This window comes from Pseudopodoces humilis, chromosome 29 (assembly GCF_049639895.1).
Source record: "Pseudopodoces humilis isolate 2021_Gansu_Grassland_sample_001 chromosome 29, ASM4963989v1, whole genome shotgun sequence".
Taxonomy (NCBI): domain Eukaryota; kingdom Metazoa; phylum Chordata; class Aves; order Passeriformes; family Paridae; genus Pseudopodoces; species Pseudopodoces humilis.
This window is the reverse complement of record NC_142228.1, coordinates 2,224,238-2,245,091: the sequence shown is the minus strand read 5'-3', so window position 1 is coordinate 2,245,091 and position 20,854 is coordinate 2,224,238. Positions and strand designations below refer to the sequence as shown.

Below are 20,854 nucleotides of genomic sequence, written 5' to 3'. Positions count from 1 at the left end.
AATTCATCCTGCTGCTCTGCGGCACAGACACTAAATATAGCCCCAAGTCAGCAGTGGTGCCCCCCCGGACCCCCAGGAAAGGGGATGACACCAGGCACCTCCATCCCCAGCATTGGACACCCCCGGGGGGCGGCACCCGCCACCAGCCGGGGGCTCCGGATGGCCCCATGGGGGTGCCCCCCTGCCCCGGATCAGCTCCTTCACACCCCACCAAACACCAGTCACCAGCCATGTGCCCCCCAGCAGGATGCGGCATCAGAGATCCCAGCCATCCCAGTGACCCCGTGGGAAGGGGAAGCCCCCCACGCTGGCCCCCGCTCGCCCCTCTCCTGCCCCCGGCGCTGGGAACGGCCCCAGCCCCTTCCGGCCCCCCCGGCCCCGGGCCGGAGGCAGCTGTGCCGGGGCGCCCTGCCAAGGCGCCGAAGCCCCGACGCCTTCCCCCCACCCGGCCGCCCCCGCGGCGCCCCGGGGAGCTGCGACCCCCCGAACACACCCTGCCACCCCGCCAGGGCCAGCACCCCCTGCCCCCAGAGTTTGGGAGCGCTGTGCCAGAGGGGTGTCCAGCAGGGCTCCTCCGAGCCCCTCCTGCCTGGGGGACCCCCGTGGTGTCTGTTCCCCCGCCAGCTGTGGGAAGTGGGCCCCCCCTGCACAGGAAATCCCTCCTCACGGATAGGGCTCCCCCCGGCGGGACCCCCCCGCTGCCGGGGCCCCTCGCCGGCTGGGCAGCCGCTCGCCCGCCTAATCCCGGCCCCGGCACGGGGGGATTTGCTGCGCCCCGGCCCCATGAATGATTAACCGGGGAATTAAGGGGCCGCGAAGCCCCCCCGCCCCCCGAGCACTGGGGGCAGTGGGTGACTGAGCTCTCACCCCAGCCCCCTGGGGGCCTTCGCCCTGCTCTTGAGCCTTGGGGGCTCCCCTGGGGAGTTCTGGGGGTACTGAGAGTGTTGGGGGTGCTGAGGGTTTGGAGGTGGGGGGCTGGGAGTGTTCTGGGGGTGCCGAGGCCTGGGGGTGTTGGGGTTGCAGGGGGTTCTGGGGATGCTGGGGTGCTGGAGGTGTTGGGGGGCTACTGGGGGCATTCTGGGGGGCTTGATGTCCTGGGAGTACTGAGGGTGTTTGGGTTTTGGGGGGGTTGGCGGTTGTGGGGGGCTGCCCCCCGGCCCCGCTCCCCATCCTCCCGTTGCCATAGCAACGGCTGGCACCATCCCTGGGGATATTTTTAGCTGCTGGTACTGCAGGGAGGGGGTGGGGGGGGGCAGCCCAGGCCCATGGCTGTGACACGTGTGTGCACACGCGTGTCTGCGGCACACGGCCGTGCACACCCCGCGTGTGCCCACCCCTGCACAGGTACCTGCGTGCACACCAGCCCCGGGGGTGCCGGCGTCCGCACGCGTGTGCAGGAACACGCACACACACACACACACACACGCGCGCGCTGCCGCGCGTCCCCACGCGTGCAGACACCCGCCTGTGTCACACGCGGCCCCCAGTGCACACCTGCGCACACCTCTGTGCTCACACGCTTGTGTGCACACCTGTGCTCACGTGTGCGCGTGAATGAACACCTGTACATCTATGTACACACACACACACGCACGTGTGCACGCACACGATCCCGTGTGCATGCACACACTTGCACACCTGCAAGCACACACCTGCTGGGACACCCGTGCTGCCACCCCAGAGCCTTTGCACGCTCACCCCTTTGCACCGTGTTTGTACATCCCTTGTTTTCACACTCACCCCCTGTTTGCACGTCCCCTGTTGTCACACTCACCCTGTTTTTGCACGACTCCTCATTTTCACATATACACGATATTTGCACGCTCCCCGCTTGTTTGTACGCCCCCACCTTTCCACACCCCTGCTATTTGCACACCCGCCCCTGTTTGCACACCCCCGTGTTTGCAACCCTCCATTTGCACACCCCTCCGTGTTCGCACACACACCCTATTTACACACTCACCTCGGGTGTTTGCATAGTGAAGTACTATTTCCACACTCAGCCCCATGTTTCTACACAAACACATCCCATTTTAGCCCACTCTCCCCCGTTTGCTCACCCACACGGTTTTTACATTCTCACCGCGATGTTTGCACACTCGGCCCCCGTTTCCACCCACCCTTTGCACACTCACGGCCACCCCCGCCCGGCCTACCCATCCGAACTACCACTCCCATGCTGCCCCGCGCCCGCCGCGCCCCGCCGCCCAATCAGCGCGCACCTTGTTGGCAGGTGCCGCAATGGCGGTGCCCAGGCGCTGAGGGCGGCGTCGGGCCGCGGTGAGGGGCGGCGGGACCCGGCGGAACCCGCGGGCACCGGACCTCGGGGGGCTCCGGGACGACTCCGAGCTCCCCCAGGCGCAGGGAGCGGGCAGACCCCCAGCTGCGCTCCTCCGAAGCCGCTGGGCCTCTTCCCCGCGCTCCCCGGCCCGCCCCACCCGGTGGGGTCAGGGCTCCGTCCCCCTCGCCTTGAGCTGTCCGTCCGCAGGGTGACCATGAAGGTGGTGAACCTGAAGCAGGCCATCCTGCAGGCCTGGAAGGAGCGCTGGAGCGACTATCAATGGGCCATAAACATGAAGCGGTTCTTCCCCCGCGGAGCCACCTGGGACATCCTCAACTTGGCAGGTCGGGGGGAGGCGGGGGGTTCCCCCTCCTTACTGGGCACACTGGGCTGCTTTGGGGGCTCCCACGCGGGTATTGGGGTGTTGCCCCCAGTGTTCCCCCCTCCGGGGTGCAGACAGGGGTATTAAGGGGGTCCCTGTAGCATTTTGGGCTCCCCGATCCCATCCATACCACTTTTCACGCCAAAATGCCCATTCCCAACCATGCCAGCCCATTCCCAAATGTTCCCCACCCCTTTCCCACCCCTCTGGCTGTATTTTGGGGTCATTCCCTCTTTTTTTCCCCACGGGATGGTTCAGGGGTCAGCACAGCCTGGCTTTTGGGATGAGAGAAGCAGCTTCGAGTTGAGAGCCAGGAGAGAATTAGGTTGGAAATTAGGAGAACTTCCTTCTTTGAAAGGGTGGTTAGGTGTGGTGGAACGGGCTGTGGTGGAGTTACCATGTGGATGTGACTCCTGGGGACTTGTGTTAGTGGTGAGATGCTCTTGGAGGTCTTTCCAGCCTCAATGATTCCCCCATTTCCCAGTTCTAGCACTGCACAGGAGCCAGGTGCTGCTCCCAAGGCTGCTTCCCAGCCCAATTCAAGGGCATTTCACAGAAATCCTGCCAGAGGCTAGGGCTGGTTTAAAGATTTGCCAGGCTCTCCTGCTAATTATAGAAACTTGGTGCTGGGATTTTCCCTGTGCAACAAGTCCATAGATAAATAAACAGAGCTGGGGGTTGCTGCTCCAGGGGGTTTAAAGGAACCAGCCCCACACAGGCAGCAGCTCTCGCTCCTCTGAGTGTGGGGATCTTTCCCCTGTGGATGTTTTTTCCCCTCTCTCCATCCTCCCGCTGGGTTTTCTGTCAGTGTCTGTTTTTTTGTCACACCCTGTCCCCGCTGCTGAGCTGCCCCTACTGGGTTTGTCATCTCCAAGGTGCGGCTGGAGGGGCCAAGTGGAGCTGTGGCTGTGGAGAGATGGATTTGCTCTGGATGGATTTGCTGGGGGTGGGGGTGGTTGGCTCGAGGGCCAGTCCTGCTGCTGCCCAGCTGGTCCCTGGGGCTCCCTGGTGCCTGTTCCCACCCTGGTGGCACCAGCTCCTGCTCTGCTGGCAGCGAGGCCTGCGGGGTGCTTGGCTTGGGCTCATCTGTGTATCCCCAAAAACAAACACAGAGATGATAATTCCCTATTATTTCTGCAGGAACGGGTTTCTCCTGGCCCACATTTAGCCAGGGCTCCATGGCTTCTTTGGGGCAGCTCCTCTGCCGGGAGAGGAAGGAGCCGTGTCCCCTTTTCCTTTTGGGAGCCACGGGGGCAGAACGCTGGCCCTGAGCATTGTGTGCACACAGGGAGAGCCCATTCCCGAGGTCCTGATGGCTGGAACAGCAGCTCCCTTCTTCCCCACAGCCCCCAGAGCTGTCCTTTCCCAAGCTCGTGCCTTTCAGCTTGGAAGTACAAAGGAGGGAAAGCTGGCATGAGCTGCCAGGATCACGGCAGGGCCTGGCAGATCACTACTGACACGTCTGCAGCGGGGAGCAGCATGTGGCTGGCTCGTGGTGACACTCTGGGATGGGCTGGGGAGGGGACGGCTGCCACCAGCCTTCTGTCCTCATCCTAGATGCTCTTGGCCCAGGATTCAGCCTTGGAGTGAGACCCAGGGAGTCTCCTGCTCCCGCGCTCGGGATCCGGCGGCGGCTCCTCCTCCTCGGCTTTGGGGCGACAACTTCCCACCCGGCTGCTGTTCCCCCTTTTACATCTGGGTGCTCTGACCTACTTGCAGCCTGTGCCACAGCCCGGGGCCTGCTCGGGAGGTGCTTCCTGCACTCTGCCATGGTTCAAATGGGCAATTAAAGGCTTGGCTGAGCAGATGGGACGGGCAGAGCCCCTCAGGCCACCGAGGGCCAGACGGGCAGGGCTGCGCCCAGTGCAGGGGACTGGTGGCCCCAAGCTCAGCCCCAGGTGCCTGGGCAAAAGCCACTCGGTGGAGGCTGCAGGAGCCTTCTGGCAAGAAGTGGGAGGGCGGGGAACGTGGAGAGCAGCAGCAGCAGCAGTTTTGGGGCTGGAGCGCCCGGGGAGGCTGTGTGTTCTGCCTGAATTATTCACCAGCTTGTGCCCGTCAGGGGATTAGAAAGTTGTGGGATTCAGTGAATTTAGGAGAAAACTGGTGTGGAGTTGCTGTGGTTGGTACAGTTGGGGTTTGCCAGCTTCCCTGTGGGATGAGGGGAGAACAGAGTGTGTCTGTGTGTCCCCATGTGCTGACCTGGGACCCTCTTTCCTTGCAGAGGCTCTCCTGGAGCAGGCCATGATCGGGCCATCCCCAAACCCACTCATCTTGTCCTACCTGAAATACGCCATCAGCTCCCAGGTAAGGACCTGCTGGTGCTGCTGGGGGTCACCTTGCAGCCTCAGCGAGGCTGGGCAAAGCAACTGGGGTGTTGGTAGTGGGCAGGTACTCCAAATCCCCCATGTGAGCCTCTCCTGGGCAGGGTAGACACCCCAAATCCTCGATCTGAGTCTCTCCTGGGCCGGGGCAGGCAGTGGAGGGCTCAGCGCGTGCCCCGGGCAGGGATGTTTCCATAAATAGCCTCTGCCATCGCCCAGGGTGGGAATTCTGCCCCCCAAGAGCCTCTGCACTCGCTGTGAGCTCCACGCTTTCATATCCTGGCATTTAATATCGCCTAAAGTTTGTGTGAAACACATCAGCGATCACCTAAAAATGTCTGTTTGGATTTGTGCCGGGTCAGCGCCCCGGCCCCGGCCCTGTCTGCGGTGACAGGCAGTGGGGCCGTGCCCTGACCTTGCCGTTCCTCAGAAACGAGCGCGGTGCTGGCACACAGTCCCTGTGACACCGCGCTTGTTTTGCCTTTCTGTGTTGTAGATGGTGTCTTATTCCACGGTGCTGATGGCCATCAGCAAGGTACGGTGCTGGCAGGTGCTCTCAGAGGTTTCACTCTTTACCCACAAGCCCACGAATCCCTTTCCCTCCCCACAACTCCCACCAAATATAGGTCAAGTGGAAAGCGACGTCCTGGGCTGAGTCAGCAGCGGGCAGCCAGCACGGATTAGCGCCCGAGCCTTTCTGTGTCCCCCTGGGGATGGGCTGCCGTGGGTCCCAGCGGGTTTTGGGGGTGTGAGTGCCTGGTCCCTCTGCCCTGGGGGGCCTGGCAGGCTCCCGGCCTGCGTGTAACCCCATCCCAAGCGCCGGAAACCACATCCCGCTGCGGCCGGCAGTGCTGGCAGTGCTGTGGGGATCGGAGCTGGCCGTGGAGGAGCTGCCAGGGCCGGGCCATGCGACTGCAGCCACACACCACGCTCAGCTGTGGCTTCCCACGGGTGCTCTGTGCCCCTGTGCTGCTTCCATGGGGACACTGAGCACCCTCCATAGCTGCCTCTGCTTGATGTTGGGAAGCCACTCACAGACTGTGACAGCCCCCCCCACTCTCTTCCTTGTCAGGGTCACCTCAGGCGCCCTACTCAGGGTGACCAAAGGAGGAATGATGTCAGGAGGAATGATTTCTCTTCCCCCACCTCTTTGTTGTTATGGGAATGGGAGGAGAACGCCGCTGGCAGTCAGCGTTGAAAATTTTGGGGAACTGCAGGCTGAGCTCGGAGTTGTGCCTTGAAGCCCTGGCAAGGTGGGGGCCCCTCCAGCGGTCCCAGCACCGACCCGGAGGGGAGGCTAGAGCCGAGCCCAGCCCAGCTCTGCTCCGAAGGGCTCGGGCTCGTTGCTGTTACCGGGAGCCGCGTCGCTGGCCGATCGGAGGGGCGGGCACAGCGCTGACCTTGACAGCCGAGCCTTCCTCCTTCAGCGCAGCGTGGGCCCAGCGCGGAGCTGCGGGCAAGCTCCGGCCCGGCGGGGCTCCCCATCTGCTCCGGGAGGAGGCGGGGGGGCCGCGCTTCTGCTGCCCCCCGCCCCCAGCCCCGCGGCCGGCCGGGCTGTGGGCGCTGCCAGCCCCAGCGAGCCGGGGGGGGGCAGGGGGCTGGCGGCCGGCCAGCCCCGCCGAGGCAGGGCAGCGCAGCCCCGGCTGGAGGCTGCGGAGGAAACCCAGCCCCGGCCCTGCTGCCGCGGCCCCGCTGCCTCTCGCCACCCCGGGAGGGCACGACCTGGCCGACAGACAGCCCTGACCTACTTCTCATTCAAGTGGCTTCTGGGCAGCTGCCAGGGGGAGTGTCCTGCGGCCGCAGCGCTTGGCCCGGCCCTGGAGGAAGGGCTTGAGCTCGTGTCGGGAGCTGCTGGAGCAACCCCCATCTGAAGCCTCTCTGTGTTCCCCTGCTCTAGTTCGATGACTTCTCCCGGGACTTGTGTGTCCAGTCGCTCCTGGAGATCATGGACATGTTCTGTGACCGCCTCAGGTACTGTGTGATGTTCCAGTGCTTCCACCTCTGCCCTGGCTGTGCCATGGGCAGAACCAGGAACCAGCGGAGCCTGGGGGTCCTGTCTGATCCCAGCATACTCATCCTGGCAGAGGAAAGCAGGTTCCCCCTCCAGCTGTGTCCATTACCAAGTCGCTGCCTCGTGAGTGCCAGCACAGGGACAGCAGAGGGAATCCAAACCCTACCAGCTTTGTGGGAAGCTGCTGGAACCCCCCCTGTTCTGGGATAAACCTCATTGTGGCTTTCTTGCCCAGTTCAGGTAGATGGGGTGGATGTAAGACCCGTGGTCTGAGGGTCTCTATTTTCTCTCTCTCTCTGCCCCTTCCCAGGCCCTGGCTGCGTGTCCCGGTCTGGTCCTGCCTGTTCTGCCCCAGGCGCTGCCTTGTTTTTTTCCTTTATGCTCTTCCGCTGGTGTTGCAGGACCCAGGGGACTCCAGACAATTCAGGCCACAAAAACTTTTTTAGAGAGCTCAGAAATCTTCCTGTTAACCCCTGACAGCCTCTTCTGGCAGGCGGGAGCGTGTGGCAGGGACAGTGGGAGGAGGAGGATGAGGAAGGCTCTTCAGTGAGATGAAATGAAGCATCAGCAATGAATATGCATCAGTGGCAGATGTTGACAAGGAGCTGTCGCTGGCCAACTGCAGAGCCAGCCCTTAATCCGCTCCTGCCTGCTCTGATCCTCTGCTTGATTTGATCAAAACTTCTGGCCCTTATGATTTGTGCATCAGGAGGGGAAAGCGTTCACCTCTCGCAGTGCACTGATCAATGCTGAGCTTCTCTTAGCAAGATAATTTGATTAAAAGCTTGGAAAGTTTCCCTGTAGTGGAGAGGCCAGCGAGGAGGCTGCATGGTGGGGGCTGGGGGTGTCTCCTTCCCCTGGGCACAGCAGGAATGCTGGTGGGATGAGCAGGTTGGAATCTGCAGCAGAGGAGTGGGCTGGGAGCACGAGGCCTGGTTTTGGGTTCCCCAGCCTACCCAGTGTCCCTGCCTCAGTTTCCACACACACTGTGAGCATATTCCCACTTCTCTCCTGTCCCAGCTGCCACGGCAAGGCCGAGGAGTGCATCAGCCTGTGCCGGGCACTGCTGAGTGCCCTCACCTGGCTCCTGCGCTGCGCCGCCTTCTACGCTGAGAAGGTGAAGGAGCCGCTGGAGCAGGCGGCAGCAGAGAACCAGCTGAAGATGTGCCTGGAGCGGCTGGAGAAGGTGCTCAGCAGCACCAAGAACCGTGCCCTGATCCACATCGCCAAGCTGGAGGAGACATGTATGTCCCTGCCCCGCGTGCTGGCCCTGGAGAGATGTCATTGCTACCTCTCCCTTCCCCCTGCCCGGCTCCTGCCGCATTGTCCCTGCGGCTCCAAGCCTATCCATCTTCCAGCCCTGTGGCTGTAACCATCTCCTCCCTGGCTGTGTGCCACTCTCTGCCCCCTCCCCTCCATGCTGCCCTTGGAAGAGGAGCAGAATTAATGTGAAGGCTGCATGAGCTGTTCCTGGGTGCGTGGCGAGCCCTGTGCTCCGACAGCCTGGCACAGCCCCACGCCTTCGTCTGTGCCTGTGTCTGTGTCTGGCCAGGAGGCTGTGCCAGGCTGGGCTTGGAGTGGGACCTGCCGGGAGTACACAGACCCCTGGGTTGGGCTTGCATCACCAGTGGGGACTCCCAGCCTCTTCAGCCTGTCTGGGCTGCTGTAGGCCTTGGAGCTGGCCTGCCTGGTTTCCCCATGTGCCACTGTTGCCTTGCTGAATCCCTGCTTTCCCTCCCCAGCCTCCTGGAGCACGGTGGAGCAGTCCCTCGTCAAGCTGGGAGAGAACCTGAACAACCTTGGCAGCTCCCCGCTGAGGAGCCAGGCTGATGACTGCGTGTCCCTCATCAAGAGGTGTCTGTGTGCTGCTGCTCCATGGGCTCCAGGGGCAAAATGGGTCTGAGCCTCACTCTGAGTCCCCCAAACTCCCTGCTCTGAGGACTGAGAGGCTCCTGCCTCCCTCCACACTGGCTCCCTGCTTTCCTGACCCTTCCCAGCTCAGACCCCTGCTCCAGCAGGGGCTGCCCAGGAGAGGAGAGGGCTAGTGGTGACTTGTTGCAGAAGAGTCTTACCCAGGAGTTGTTCCTTTGGTGACCCTGAGACCTTTTACTATCCCTCAGCTGCTCTGGCCACACCAGAGCTGCTGTCCCTGCTCTGGATCCCCCTGGAATTTCTCCCAGGCCCTGAGGACTTGGCTGTGCCTTGGAGCTGCCAGGCACAGGTGTTCCAGTGTCCTGCCCTGGGGCAGCAAAGGTCAGGGGTTTGGCCAGGGAATGGGAGTGGGACAGGAGGAGCAGCAATCTGTCCCTGCAGGGCTCCAGTGACCCTGGGCTGTCCTCTTCCACCCAGCATCCCCACCATGCTCTCAGTCCACTCGGAGCAGCTGAACAAGACAGGCTTCCCCACCGTGCACGCCGTGGTGCTGCTGGAGGGCACCATGAACCTCACAGGAGAGACCCAGCCGCTAGTGGAGCAGCTGATGATGGTGAAGAGGATGCAGGTACAGAAGTGACAGTGTGTTCTGCTCAGGCAGCCTGGGGCTGTGGGGCTCCATGCCATGTGCCTTCCCTGTGCTGGTCCTGGTCCAGGGGAGCAGCAGGAGCCCATCAACACCTCTGCAGGGGTTTGGGGTTTGGCTGTGTTGGGGGATGTGCTTTGCTGCCAGCCCAGCACTGGGAGGATTTGTGTATGTGCCCCACAGCGCATCCCCTCCCCGCTCTTCGTGCTGGAGATCTGGAAGGCCTGTTTTGTGGGTCTCATCGAGTGTCCCGAGGGCACAGAGGAGCTCAAGTGGACAGCCTTCACCTTCCTGAAGGTAGGGCCCAGCCCCAGCACCGAGTCCCTGCCTGCTGCTGCCCTTTCCCTGCAGGTCTGGCTCCTGCTGAGCCCTGAGCTCTGCTGGAGCAATCAGTCCTTCTCTCTTGCAGTGTGCCCTTTGGGGTGCCCACACCCCACAGTGCGCCCCTCTAGGTGTACCCCATCTCACAGTGTGCCCCTCACCCCACAGTGCGCCCTTTGGGGCGCCTTCCAACCCCACAGTGTGCCCCTTACTCATAGTGTGCCCCTTAGGATGCCCATTGGGGTACCCCCACACCCCAAAATGTGTCCCACACCCCACAGTATGCCCCCCACACCTCACAATGTGCCCCTTGGGGTCCATTCCAGTCCTCCTCCACTGAGCATCAACTTCACTGTCAGGGACTTCCTTTCAGCCCAGCCTCATTTTGTTTGGCAGAATGAGTTTTCCTGAGATGTTTTGTGGGAAATGTGGCTTCAGGTGATGGTGGAAGGACACCACAGAGGGGAACAGGGGCACAAAGTCTCCTGGGTGCACACACTGCTCCAGAAATGCTGCTTTCCTGGGGCCGGGAGAACAGCTGTGTGCAGCTGGTGCTGCTGGGGGGTCCCAGCTGTGGAATGGGGTCTGCCCTCATGTCACTCTGTGCTTTGTGTCTTTCAGATGCCCCAAGTGCTGGTTAAACTCAAGAAGTATCCCCAAGGGGACAAGGTGAGCCTGGAGGGCCATCTGTGTGTGTCACCATGGTGCTGTGCCTGGCCTGCATGGGGAAATGCTCCCTGTCCCAAGAATGTCCCTGACAGGGCAGGGGGAGGTGGGCCTCTGCCAGTAGCATGGTGAGCTGAGTGCCTGATTTTGTGTTTGTCAGGATTTCACTGAGGATGTGAACTGTGCCTTTGAGTTCCTGCTGAAGTTGACCCCTCTGCTTGACAAAGCCGACCAGCGCTGCAAGTGAGTGCTCACCATGGCCAGAGCTGCCACGTAGCCACATGGCACAAGCACCCTGTCCTCAGTGTGGGGTGCTGGGGCAGCTTCTGGCAGGGCTGGGTTAGTTTCTGATCCCATTTCTTCTTCCCGAGGACCTGCTGCTGCCACATGAATGAGGCAGTGAGTGTGTGACAGCTGAGTCACGTGTGTGACACCCAGAGCTGCTCTGGACCCTGCAGCACCCTCGGAGGGGTGGGACAGGGCCAGGAGGGCATGTCACGAACCCCCCTGCCCTTTGGCACTGTCTGGGGTGACAGGAATGCTGTCCTTAGGGCTATAGCTCTCCTCTCTCTTCCAGCTGCAACTGCATGAGCCTGCTCCTGCAGGAGTGCAGCAAGCAGGGGCTGCTCTCTGAGGCCAACATGAACAACCTCATCGAAAAACGGTACAGCCACACCAAAGTCTGGGAAAACCCCAGGAGTGGGGGCCTGGTCTTGGGGGGAGCGTGAGGGAGCAGTGTGCTGACACTGGGGGACCGCAACTGGGACATGGCGGTCTGTGGGGACAGGATGCTGCTTTTGGGATAGCTTGTGTACCGGCAGTCTGTCCCCTCAGAGAGGCAGCTGGTGGTGGCCTGAGGCAGTGGCTGTCCCCTGAGGGGGCCAGTGGGTGGAGGGAGGGAGGCAGAGTGATGGATTCCTACACACTGACCCTTCTTTGGGGTCCCCTAGGGCCGCAGACAAGGAGAACTCTCCGTCCCTGAAATCGGCCGAGAATGCCAACATCCAGCCAAACCCTGGGCTCATCCTGAGGGCTGAGCCCACTGTCACCAACATCCTGAAGGTGAGTGCCCTTCTGCAGCCGTGCTGGGCTGGCTGGGCTCAGGCCTGGAGCCCTTTGCCAGCAGCATCGGTCTAACCAGGCAGCCGGGGCAATTGGGAGGCACTGGATTTCCCCCTGCCCTGGGGTGGGGTAGTGGAGGAATCTCTGGAGCCTTGCTGCTCCATTGTGGAGATTAGGAGCTCCCCTCCTCCTTCCCAGGAAGCTGGAGGAGCTGTCATGTGGCATGTCATCAGTGCCAGCAGCCTGAGCCCAGCCAGCTCTGCCTGTCCTGCTCAGCTGCTCCTTGTGTGCATCTCCCCTGTTCCCTGGGGACTCCTCATGTCCCTGTGTCACTCTGCTTGTTTTGCTGCTACTGAGTGACAGGGGACGTTTTCCTGCTGGTGGCAGGGGCTCAGAGATCTCCATCCCACCTCTCCCAAATCCAGCTCCTTATGGTCTCAGGGACAGCTCTTGCAGCTGATCAGCTCTGTACCCCAAAAGCTGGAGTTTGCTGCTGCTCTGAGGTACACATTCCCTGTGACTTCCCTTTCCTCTTACTCTTTTGCTTGTAGACCATGGATGCAGATCACTCCAAGTCCCCTGAGGGCCTGCTGGGGGTCCTGGGTCACATGCTGTCTGGGAAAAGTCTGGACTTGTTGCTGGCAGCGGCAGCAGCCACTGGGAAGCTGAAATCCTTCGCTCGGAAGTTTGTCAAGTGAGTGTCCACCTGGGTGTCACTGTGACTGGTGACCAGGGGGCTGGGGGGAACAGGCAAGCCCCTTAAACTGCCCCTCTGGGCAGGGCTGGATGTGCCTCTGGCCCTGTGGAGCCCTGGGGAGGGCTGGGATCTCAGGGAGGCCGCACCCCATCTTTGCATGAACAGGACAGAGAATTGGATCCAGGTTGGTCTGGGGGTGTTGAGAATACTGGTGGCTTTGGCAGAGCCCTGGATGCAGGGCAGTGTGTCCCTGCTGTTCACAGACACACGTGTCCTGGTTAGTGCACACCCACCAGCTCACACGTGGGGCTGTGTGATGGGCTCCCCACAAGGTGGCTGGACACACACCAGCCTCGGCATGCATGGGGGGCCTGCTTGGGGGTCTGTGCTCCAAAATGCCCACAGAGCTGGCTCTGGGGAGAGCTCACTGGTGTGGGGTGAGCAGCGTGGCTGGACCTGTGTGGCCACAGGGAACAGAGACAGGGAGGAGGTGACTTGTCCCTGTGGTACTGGAGGGTGTCTGCAGAGCTGGGCCTTGAGTCTCCTACCCCTCTGTGCTGGGATGGAGTTTGGGGAGGGGTCTGCAGGCCAGGCTGCCCCCTGCTTGTCTCAGGGTTGGGAATTGTCTGGTTGGACTGATAATGCTTTGCTGCCACTCTCTGCCCCTCCAGGCTGAATGAATTCACCAAGCAAATCACCGGAGAAATCTGTAAGTGCGTGTGCGTCCGTGCGTAGGGTGATTGAGCTGTGCCCCCCCTGCTTCCCGTGCTGGGATGCTCTGGGGCCTGGCAGGATTAAACTGGGACTGGCTGTGGCACCAGAGCAAGCTGAGCTGTGCCAGGCCCGGCTGGGGGTGCTGGCAGGGTGGGGATGTGCCAGTGGGGATCTGGGCTCCTGGGGATGTGCTGCCTTCATGTGCGTGTCCATCCCAAATCCAGGGTGTTCCCATGGGCTCCCTCTCCCCAGCTGAGCCCGAGGGCCCCTTGGCTCCCTCCCTGGAAGGGGTGATGTGTCAGCACAGCCCAGATAAGGACTCTGACTCCGTGTGATGAAACTTGCGGAGTGCTCTGACCTTCCATGGTGAGGGGGGCCCCCGCTTGTGCTGGGGCTGCCAGAGGGAGGCCAGAGCTGCTCTGGGGGCTCGAGCAGAGGCAGATGAGCTGGGGGAAGGCACTTGGCACATCCCCTTGTTCACACAGAAGCACTGGGAGAGGGGGTTAGAAAAGCTGTGTGGTGGAAACAAGGCCTTGGCCCCCGCTCTTGTGGGGTTCTGCTTCCCTTCTGCTGAGGCCAGAGAGCTCCAAGGTCTTTATTTCTTCTCCCTCAGCCAAGAGTGGCCCAGTCCGGGCTCTGCTCTTTGACATCTCCTTCCTCATGCTGTGCCATGTGGCCCAGACCTATGGCTCGGAGGTAAGGATCCTCCGAGGGGATGAGAGGGTGGGATGGATCCTGTGAGGGTGGGGAAGGATGAGGCTGGATCCTAACAGGGGCTCTCACCCTGCCAGCTCAGCCCCTGCGCTGCCGCGGCCTTTCAGCCTCCTCTAGTGGCCAGCCTGCCACTGTCTCCTCTGTCCCTCCTGTCCCTGCAGCCACTTCATAGCCCAGGTCACAGCACCCAGCACCTGTCACTTGGAAATCTGTCCCTGGGGCTTCTCTGGGTGCCAGGTGATGGAGCAGGACTGGCTGTCGCCTCCCTGAGGACTTGGGCTGTGCTCCATTGATGGGCGGTGGGATCAGTGGGAATGCTGCTTCCAGTGGCCTTGGAGCTCACTAGACTGCTCCCAGTTTGCCCCTCCAGTTTGGCACTGGTTGGCTGGGGGGGGGTTGCATGGCCAGGCAGTGTCAGCCCTCCCCGTCCAAGGAGGAACTCACAGCCCTGCTCAGGAAACAGCACTTCTGCTGCATGAAAATTTTCCAGGTTTCGACATCTGTGTGTGTTGGGAGGTGAAACGATACCGAAACACTGGGAATGCAGAGAGGGGGAGAGAGGGGTCCTGCCCAGCTGGCCCTGGGAGCAGGGAGGGGGGACCAGGCAGGGAAGTGCCCAGGGCTGTCCAATGAGGTCTCATTCCCCCCCTCCCAGCCCTGTGACTTTCCTGCCCAGCTGCTGCTGAACAGATGTGCGAAACTTTTTTGGATAAAAATAGTGTCCCCTGGGTGACACAGGCTGAGGGGAGGAAGTGATGTGTGGGGTTCCCAGCTCCTGGCCCCCACAGGACCCCCCCAGCTGGGCTGTGTGACCCCCACCCTAGGGACCCTGTACTTGGTGGGGTAGGGGGACAAGGGACCTGTTTGAGCTGTGACCCCGTGGCCACACTCGCAGCTGGCATCTCTCCTCTGAGCTGGGTTGTGTTCTGCTGGGGAGCTCCCTGGTATTGGGGGAAACCACAGCCCACAGACAGAAACCAGTGCCTCCCAGGGGCTGACCAGTGCCTGTCTCCCCTCCGGGCCACAGGGCGGCGCTGTTCCCGCGGCCATGAGCACCCCAGGGTGGGGACAAACCCCAGGGTGGGGACAGACCCAGGGTGGGGGACAGACCCCAGGGTGGGGGACAGACCCCAGGGTGGGGGACAAACCCCAGGGTGGGGACAGACCCAGGGTGGGGACAGACCCAGGGTAGGGGACAAGCCTCAGGGTGAGGGTCCCCAGCAGGGTCCCTGTGGGATGCAGACCCCGTGCTTGTTCCTTCCCAGGTGATCCTGTCGGATTCCAACTCTCCGGGCGAGGTGCCCTTCTTCGAGACCTGGATGCTGACCTGCATGCCCGAGGAGGGGAAGATCCTCAACCCTGACCACCCCTGCTTCCGCCCAGATTCCACCAAGGTGGAGTCCCTGGTTGCCCTCCTTAACAACTCCTCCGAGATGAAGCTGGTGTAAGAGCCCACCCACGTGCCCACCCCAGCCCAGCTCCCCTGGCCCCAGAGCTGTGTCTGAATCCCCCTCTCACCCTGACAGGCAGATGAAGTGGCACGAGGTGTGTCTGAGCATCTCAGCTGCCATACTGGAGATCCTCAATGCCTGGGAGAATGGAGTCCTCAGCTTTGAGTCGATCCAGGTGAGGCTGGTGGGGGGGCAGAGTGGAGCTGTGCTGTGTCCTGAGGAGGGGCCAAGGGTCCAGAAGTTCTGGGGTACCCTGTTCTCCTGCCCTGATCTCTCTGGCAGCTGCCTTGGGGTTTGTTGTGACTCGGAAGTGGGAAACTGATGTGGCTCCATCCCCTTGTTCCTGCTTCAAAGTGCCCTGTGGGTGGCAGTGAGACTGGCAGGGACAGTGTCACCCATGGAGGAGAGAGGGGCTTGGACCCTGCAGTCAGGACCCAGAGCCCTAGGAGGTGATGGCTGCACATCCACCTGGCTGTGCTCATCTTCTGCTCGGTCTCCTCTGCTAGAAAATCACGGACAACATCAAGGGGAAGGTGTGCAGCATGGCGGTGTGTGCCGTGGCCTGGCTGGTGGCCCATGTCCGCATGCTGGGCCTGGATGAGCGGGAGAAGTCCCTGCAGATGATCCGGCAGCTCGCCACCCCCCTCTACGGAGAGAACACGCTCCAGTTCTACAACGAGCGGTGAGCTCGGGGACACGGGCCTGTTCTGCCCTGTGGCCACTTCCCAGTGCCATGGCCTCCTGACCCGATTCCACTTCTTGATCTCATGTCATCTCCTGCCCTGCTCCTACTTCCCAGTTCCATGCTGCCTCCTGCCCCGTTTCCACTTTCCAGTGCCATTGTCTTCTGCCCTTCTTCCTCTTCCCAGTGCCATGCCATCTTCCCTGTTACTGCTTCCCAGTGCCGTGCTACTTCCTGCCCTGCTTCCACTTCCCCGGTGCTGTGTAATCTCCTGTTTCCATTTCCTGGAGCCATTCCATTTCCTGCTCAGCTTACACCTCCCAAGCCGTGCCATTCTCTGCCCTGCTGTCCCTTCCCGGTGCCCTCCTGACGCCGTCTCTCCGTCACAGCGTGGTGATCATGAGCTCCATCCTGGAGCACATGTGCGCCGATGTCCTGCAGCAAACGGCCACGCAGATCAAATTCCCTGCCACTGGCATGGACACCATTCCCTACTGGAATCTTCTGCCCCCCAAGAAGCCCATCAAGGAGGTGCTGACCAGCGTGTTCACCAAGGTGCTGGAGAAGGGCTGGGTCGACAGCCGCTCCATCCACATCTTTGACACCCTGCTGCACATGGGGGGCGTGTACTGGTTCTGCAACAACCTGGTCAAGGTACGAGGGGGCAGGAGGGATCCCTGGTGCTGGGTGGGGTGCTGAGGCCAGGACTGGTGGGACTGGTTTGTGTTGCCAGTGTCCTGGCTGGCCCTGGGCTGGGTGCAGGGACAGTTCTGGCAGTGGAGGGGAGTGGGGCAGGCCCACATCTGCCCTCTGCACTGCAGGAGCTGCTGAAGGAGACGCGGAAGGAGCACACGCTGAGGGCCGTGGAGCTGCTCTATGCCATCTTCTGCCTGGATATGCAGCAGCTGACACTGACGCTGCTGGGCCACATCCTGCCCAACCTGCTGACAGACTCCTCCAAGTGGCACACCCTCATGGACCCCCCTGGGAAAGCCCTGGCCAAGTAAGGCCCCAGACCCATGGAGACTGCCTGCTGGGGGAGATGGGGAGATGGTCTGTGCTGGGATGAAGATCACACCTGCCTAAACCCCACTCTGGCTTCGGCAGTGTCAGCAGTTCCTACTCTGGTCCCCAGTCCCTGCTGTCCCCCTCTGAAGAGGAAGCTGCTGTGTCCCACACCCCATTGTCAGGCGGGCTGGCAGCACCTGGCTGTGTCTCTGCTCTGTCCCCAGGCTCTCTGTTTGGTGTGCCCTGAGCTCCTACTCCTCCCACAGCAAGGTCCAGGCCTCGGCCCGGCAGAAGAAGAGGCACCGGGAGGACATCGAGGTGTGTCTGGGTGGAGCAGGGCTTGGCTGGGGGCTCTCTGTGCCCAAAAGCAGCAGTGTCTGGGGAATGTGAGGGTGGCAGGAATGAGTGAGCAAAGCCAGACTCCCTGCCCAGCTTCTCTGGGTTCTCTGAGGCCTTGCAACCTTGACATTCAGGATTCTCTCTTCTCTTCTCTGGGCAAGGGGCCGAGCTGCTCAGCGTGTGTCCAGCCCAGACTGGGGTGCTGTGGGTTAACAGAGATCACATCCTGGGCTGTGAGGCTGTGCAGAGCCGTGGGTGGGTCACCAGCCCTGGGCAGGGTGAGGGGCTGCTGGGGCTGACCCCCCTCTCCCCCCAGGATTACATCAGCCTGTTCCCGCTGGATGACACACAGCCCTCCAAGCTCATGCGGCTGCTGAGCTCCAACGAGGAGGATTCCAACATCCTCTCCAGCCCCAGTAAGTGCAGGAGGGGAGGGGGGATGGCTCCCCTGCCTTGCTGTCCCTTTTGGGTGTGAAATGTGTGTTTGCACAAAACCCCTTCCCTTCCCAAACCAGCCGGGTGAGGATTTAGAGATCTCAAGTGCATTTTGAGTTATCCTGGAGTTTTTGCATTTAGAAAAGGTCAATTTCTTTGTTTTTCTGATCAGAACAACTAAAAAGGGTGAGATTACACCTTCCTTTCGTGCCAGTTCCCCCCAGCCCAACACCCCACACCCGAGAGGCTTGGGGGCTTTGTGTCCCTCCAGCCACCCTGCATGGGACCTCAGCTGGAGGTGACATTCCTGGTGTCTGGGGACAAATCCTGACATTCCAGTGCTGTTAACAAGACTGAAGCAGAGCGGATGAGGCCCCTGCTCACATCCGTGTCCCTGCAGTGTCACGGGTTGCAACAGCTCCGGGGGGGATTTGCTGGGAGCGTCCATGTCCTGCCCAGTGGGTGCTGTCACGGTTCCCACATAGATTGTCCACACTCCTGAGCAGTGAGTCAGGACGTTCTCAGGTCATTGTTTCTCTCCTTATCCCATATTACTCTGTATATTAGTTTTCGACACATCCATTGGCCTTCAGTTTCAGTTGGTCTCATTACTGTTGAAATACGGGCTTTTCCCTTTATTTCACTTATCTTCTTTTACCTCCTGAGGCAGTCCCACCTCTCCCCAGTGACATTCAGGACTTTTTTGGGCTATTTGCTGCAGCGATGTGGAAATGCCGCTTCCTGCAGCCACCATGTAACTCATGTGATTCCATGAGAAAAGTGTGGGAGGGCTTTCTTTTTCTGGTGAGCATCCTCAGAGCAGCACAAGGTGGATCTGCAGATTTGGACAGGGGCTGTGGGGTGTGCACAAGAGCCTTCCCAAGGGGATTCCCACCCTGCTGGAGTGGACCTGACCCAGTTCTTCCCACAGGAGTGCCCAGCTGGGGTCAGCTCAATCCTCCTGGTCTGTCCCATGATTTGCTGCTAGATTTGGACGTGCCTCAGCTCTGATAGCTGGATTGCACCCTGACAGTGAGATGGGAAGGCTGCTGTGCAGCTGTTGAACATCTGGCTTGCACACAGGATGTGTAACGTGTGTGTTGCTGCCGTTCTCCTGCGCTCCTGATCGTGCCACCACGCATCACACCCCGAAAGCAGCGTGGGAAACCTGCCTGGGCTCCTTGGGGGCTGGCAGAGGGGACAGGGATGGGGCAGAGACCATCTGGGCTGTGTTTTTGGGGTGCCCTGCTGGCACAGACTCTGTCGGGTACAGGGGACCTAAAGCTCTTCTGCTCCACAGAGTTGCCTCACGACAAAGCCTCTCCCAGAGCTGGGTGACCTCGAGTGGCCAGAGCTGGCCAGCGTGGGCACATTGGCTCAGCCAAAGGGGCCATGAGGCTGTTCCTGACTCTCTGCTCCTGCCCACAGATCGCTCCATGAGCAGCTCACTCTCTGCCTCCCAGCTCCACACCGTCAGCATGAGGGACCCGCTGAACCGGGTGCTGGGTAAGGTGGGGATGGGTCCGTGGGGTCACATCCAACCACTGGCACACCACTGGGAAGTTCAGGTCACCCACAGCCTCCCAGAAGTGACTGTTGCTCTCTCCCTGTCCCCACAGCAAACCTCTTCCTGCTCATCTCTTCCATCCTGGGGGCCAAGACAGCCGGCACCCACACCCAGTTTGTCCAGTGGTTCATGGAGGAGTGTGTGGAGTGCCTGGAGCAGGGCAGCCGTGGGAGCATCCTCCAGTTCATGCCCTTCACCATGGTGGGTCCAGCAGCTGTGACACCCCTGTCCCTGCTTGGGGGGCACCTGGGTCCCACAGGATGGGCACATCCCAGGCTCCTGGTGACACTCACCTGTGTTTCTCCTCTCTCCCTGGGCAGGTGTCAGAGCTGGTGAAGGTGTCCACCATGTCCAGTCCCAAAATCGTCCTGGCCATTACTGACCTCAGCCTGCCCCTGGGCCGTCGTGTCGCCGCCAAGGCCATCGCTGCGCTGTGAGCAGGGCTGCTCCAGCCAGGGGGGATCCCTGAGGAGCCCAGGGATGTTCCTGATGGCTGGGATGGACTCAGTCACTGCAGCTGCTGGAGAGCTGCTCCCTCAGCACACAGAGCCATCTCCTCGCTCTGCTTTGTGGCACTTTTGAGACTGAGACACCCCCCTAATTTTTTTAGTTGTATAAATCAATCCTTTTGTACAACCAGCCTTTGCCTCATCTACATTTGGGCTCCTGGAACTCCCAAAACCCCCTCGATTCTGGGGGTGATGGAGAGCCAGTGGCCAAGCCCTGTGCTGGGCAGGAGGGGAGATCTTCACCCTGTCCCACACCTGAGAATGGGTGGTGGGCAGCCTGTGGTGCTCTGACTGGGAGTGGGCGCTGCACTGGGTGGGGCGGGGATGCTTCCCTGCTGCGCTGTCAGCCACAAGCGGGATCTTGTTGGGAATTCCACCACATGAGTGTGAGTTCTACTTGGAATTCCTCTCCATGAGTGTGAGTTTTTGTTGGAATTCCTCCCCGTGAGTTCAGTCCGTGGTGAGCACGGCTGGGCAGTGGGTGAGTAACCGTGACCCTGGCAGCACCACACCGGCCTCGTGCTGGGACAGGCTCCCCTGGGACTGTCCCCACACCCCATCAGCTGCTCCAGCAGTGAATCCTCTCAGAGCTGTCACGAGCTCCTGTCCCCGAGGGGGTGGCAGGGCCAGGGCGGCTGCACCTCTGCCCCTTCCACTGGTGTTGACTCACAAGAAAGGGGAAAGCGGGCACCAGCCCTTCCCTCAGGGCACCGTGACTCCAAGCCCACTCCTGGGGCTGGGCTGTGCCTCTGCCCCCCTCGGCACCAGTGGGGTTCCCAGCCCTGTTTTGGGAGGCTGTGAAGGGAGCTGGGGCACAGGGTGATCCTGGAGCAGTGCCACAGGGGCTGGTGGCCAAGGAGGAGGCAGCAGGACAGTGACTCAGGGCCGGGCTGACCCCATCTGATCCCAGAATGAGCTCAGCTCCCGGCAGCTCCCAGGATTTGCCGGAGGGAGAGACCCCGATGCACTTGGGGTAGCTGCAGGTGTTGCTGGTCCTTGGCCTTCACACACAGAGCATCCTCCCCTTCCCACCGGCCCCAGGGGTCCAGCCCGTGATCCCAACCCGGGGCAGCCGGGAGCAGCTGCGGGCTTGGGTGGGGCACAGAGCCTGGCACGAAGCGGGATGGGCTGGGATGCCCTCACCGAGCCTGACACTGCTGTGAGTCCCACCCTGAG

The 20,854-nt window shown here is 61.3% G+C and overlaps 1 protein-coding gene across 2 annotated transcripts; it reads left to right on the top strand.

The window, feature by feature from the left end:
* The first annotated feature begins 2,241 nt into the window (after positions 1-2,241).
* On the top strand, positions 2,242-19,762 carry MED24 (mediator complex subunit 24). 2 transcript variants are annotated; one of them, XM_005531424.3, is made up of 25 exons: positions 2,242-2,625; positions 4,885-4,967; positions 5,481-5,519; positions 6,882-6,955; positions 8,016-8,239; positions 8,738-8,849; positions 9,345-9,495; positions 9,697-9,810; positions 10,456-10,503; positions 10,661-10,743; positions 11,078-11,164; positions 11,451-11,562; positions 12,114-12,256; positions 12,931-12,968; positions 13,587-13,669; positions 14,953-15,131; positions 15,214-15,313; positions 15,645-15,820; positions 16,210-16,474; positions 16,642-16,823; positions 17,053-17,146; positions 17,484-17,583; positions 19,031-19,108; positions 19,222-19,370; positions 19,490-19,762. In XM_005531424.3, the coding sequence occupies exons 1-25, from the start codon at positions 2,496-2,498 to the stop codon at positions 19,604-19,606; spliced, it is 2,961 nt and encodes a 986-aa protein (XP_005531481.1). In that variant the 5' UTR covers positions 2,242-2,495; the 3' UTR covers positions 19,607-19,762. The 2 variants fall into 2 exon arrangements, with proteins under 2 accessions (XP_005531481.1, XP_014115628.1); XM_014260153.2 differs by lacking the exon at positions 5,481-5,519.
* The last annotated feature ends 1,092 nt before the right edge of the window (positions 19,763-20,854 follow it).